At 37.2% G+C, this 3,398-nt stretch overlaps 1 protein-coding gene across 1 annotated transcript in view; it reads left to right on the top strand.

The window, feature by feature from the left end:
* Window positions 1-3,398, top strand: part of LOC107676492 (alpha-1,3-mannosyl-glycoprotein 4-beta-N-acetylglucosaminyltransferase A-like) — a 26,282-nt gene that overhangs the window by 13,080 nt on the left and 9,804 nt on the right. The window contains exons 5-8 of the mRNA XM_016471050.1: window positions 701-815; window positions 1,535-1,665; window positions 1,913-2,020; window positions 2,514-2,707. Of these exons, the coding sequence (XP_016326536.1) occupies window positions 701-815; window positions 1,535-1,665; window positions 1,913-2,020; window positions 2,514-2,707 (548 nt within the window). The remainder of the gene's footprint in view (window positions 1-700; window positions 816-1,534; window positions 1,666-1,912; window positions 2,021-2,513; window positions 2,708-3,398) is intronic.

Raw genomic sequence — 3,398 nt, 5'->3', positions numbered from 1 at the left:
ACTGTACTGAATTTTTTAATTTTTTTTTTTTTTTTTTTTTGCTTTCATTTTTTCTTTGCCGTGCCAATAAATCTCTCTAGTGTCTCCATGTCTTTGTGCTCTCAATACACGCTGTGCTCTCTTAGGAGAGGGGAAAGGTATTGCTTTCATGTCTTTTTTTGGAACTCAAGTTACTTAGGTTATAGGACAACATGCTTTAACTTTGGCTCTGTCCCAAATGGCACACTTCACATGCATTTGCGGTCTTGCGGACTTACAATGGCCACCGCATGCCGTTAAGTCCATGAGACCGTAGAGTGTCCCATTTGTCATTTTAGCTTTCAGAAGGGTGCTCACGAGTGCCTGCTTTGTGGCCGCTATGCGCCCTCGCTAGGCGAGCTCCGCAGCAGACTTTGTAGCAACTCATAATGTAATAACTGACAGTCAAAGCGGCATTACGTCACCAAATTGTAGACTCAGAAGAAGACAGCGAGGGGTTTAGGGTGTGATTTGGGACAGGGCCTTAGTGTTTTTCTGTGCTTCTGTTGGTGGCAAGAGCGAATGTGTGAAGTTTTTTTTTTTTCTTCTTTTTTTTTCTTTCTTTCTCCAGGTTGATTGTTAATTAGATGTGATATTTTTAGTAGGTGCAGCTTGTGTCAAAGCAGATCTGGTTTATGAGCTGTTCTGTATGATTCATAACTGTTTCCTGTTGTTCTAACAGTTAGAGGATGACATCGTTGCCAAGCCCAACTATTTTGCCACCATGAAAAACTTTGCTCTACAACTCGCCACTGAGGACTGGATGATCCTTGAGTTTTCACAGCTGGGCTTCATTGGTGTGACTTCTATATTTTAAATATCTTTATTTTTAAATATCTTATCAATATCTAGTCTATATAATTTGAGCTGCATAAATATTCACCCTTTGTGTCCCTCTGAAGAAAGAACAGGTTTAGAAAGACATAAGGGCGAGTAAATGATGACAGAATTTTCATTTAAGTTTTCTTTAAGACTTTCTTTTCATATATATATATATATATATGTTTGTATATGTGTGTGTACATTTTTTTTTTTATAAATTAATACTTTTATTCAGCAAGGATGCATTAAATTAATCCAAAATGACAGTAAATATTTAGAATGTTACAAAATATTTCTATTTGAAATAAATGCTGTTCTTTTGAACTTCCTGAAAAAAATGCTGTTTCCACAAAAATACTAAGCAGACGATCATAAAAAGAAATGTTTTTTTTTTCACCAAATCAGCATATTAGAGTGATTTCTGAAGGATCATGTGACACTGAAGACTGAAGTAGTAATGCTGAAAACTCAGCTTTGGATCACAGGAATAAATTACATTTGAAAATATATAAAATATATTTATTTTTAACACTGCAGTTTTTACTGTATTTTTATCAAATAAATGCAGCCTTGGTGAGAATAAGAAACATCTTTCAAAAACATTAAAAAGTCTTTACAACCCCAAACTTTTGACTGGTAGTCTTTTTTTAAATTAATGCATTATTATTATAAATTTTTTTTTTGTCGCTCTCAGGTAAGATGTTCCAAGCCCCAGATCTAAATCTTATTGTGGAGTTTATCTTCATGTTTTATAAGGAGAAGCCCATTGATTGGCTCCTGGATCACATACTCTGGGTCAAAGTATGCAACCCAGAGAAAGATGCCGTAAGTGAATACTCTCTGACTGCAAGTGTGTTTCTGTGACCTTGAACTCTCCTCTGCTGTGGTGCATCAGTGAGAGGCTTTTCACACTCCTTGAGCGGAGCAGAACAGGAACTTGTTTTTTTAGATCTTTCTTTCTCTCTACAAACAGACACGTTATGTCTCTATCTGTATTTCTTTATTTTTAACTCTATTTGTATTACGTCATTCTCACAGTCTAACTTGGCTTCCTCATTCTTTTTCTTTCCAGAAACACTGTGAGAGACAGAAGTCGAGTCTGCGCATTCGTTTCAGGCCCTCTTTGTTTCAGCACGTAGGCCTACACTCCTCCCTCGCTGGGAAAATCCAGAAACTCACGGTAACTCTTAAGTCATGAGTGTTAGGCACTGTTTACACCTGGTATAAACATCCATCTTGGGTGACCTAACCAGCGAAGTTTAAACCCTTGTTTTAGCATAATGGATGTTTGACAAGCAAGTCATTAATTTGTTATTCAGGACACATTATTGTTTACACTACAAATGTAGTTTTAGTGATTGTTATCCAAAACATGTTGGAACCCGGTTAAACCGCTTGTGATCTGATCATCTGAGATGGATGTTATTACTGGCTTTTCATGACCTTGCACAACTGTCAAATCTTTCCTCTAGCTGTTAAAAGTCCTGATTCTCTTCCATTGCAAACTTGCTTTGACTTCCTGTTATCCTGTTTTCTTGTACCCAAGTGTCTTTTTTTCTTGAATAGCTGACCTTTTACCCAATTTCGCTTGCTGTTTTTACTGTTAAGGACTGTTATAAATCAGTCCGGCCATCAGCTGCACTTCCTGTTAACTTTGTCTTGTGCTCTGTCAGGATAAAGACTTCCTGAAACCTCTGCTGCATAAGATTCATGTGAACCCGCCGGCGGAGGTGTCCACCTCTCTAAAAGTGTATCAAGGTCATACACTTGAGAAGACATACTTGGGCGAGGACTTTTTCTGGGCCATTACTCCAATGGCTGGAGACTATGTTCTGTTCAAGTTTGATCGGCCCGTCTACATAGAAAGGTCAGTCTCTCTCAGGATGGCTGCGAGAGATGCACACACACACACACACACACACACTCTCACAGGGATCGACGGTAATGATGGTGCGATGACCTAGAGCCAGTGTGAGAGAGGTTCAGGACATTTGAGGGACCAATATTGCATTTATCCACATTTATTTAATACACTATTCACATGCAAATACACACACCCAAATGATTTTGTTCTGTAATCCTCACCCTCTCCTAAAAGTGATGTTCACACTCACTCAGAGAGCTCATTCACACGTCTCTATGTCTCACTGTCCTCACAGGGGAGTAGAGGTGGCTAATGAGAAGTTTCTAAAATAAGACGCTGCAACCAAAAACCTCTGGAGAGGAAGACAGAGGGATGTAATTGAGAAAACAATGTTGAGCAGATACACAACTCTAGGAGAAGATTCTTATTTTTTTTTGCAGGCCCAATCTGGGTCAGTTCTTTGGATTTTTGGTTGCCCTGCCAGAACGGCCTGTATTTTTAGCAACATATCTGTATGTGTGTCAGAAAATATATTTAGAATTTTGTTTTAAATGTGAAGCTTTTTTTAACAAGTAATATAAATAATAAAACTTATTTTATAAATATAAATCTTTCATAAAAATAATTTATGAAATTTCAACATATTTCTAATGCTTTTATCTTTTTTTTTTTTTTTTTTTGGTCAATTAAAAAA

Source organism: Sinocyclocheilus anshuiensis, unplaced genomic scaffold, assembly GCF_001515605.1.
Source record: "Sinocyclocheilus anshuiensis isolate Anshui unplaced genomic scaffold, SAMN03320099.WGS_v1.1 scaffold1126, whole genome shotgun sequence".
Classification (NCBI taxonomy): domain Eukaryota; kingdom Metazoa; phylum Chordata; class Actinopteri; order Cypriniformes; family Cyprinidae; genus Sinocyclocheilus; species Sinocyclocheilus anshuiensis.
Note: the sequence above shows the minus strand (reverse complement) of the source record. Positions and strands in the feature narration are given on the sequence as shown.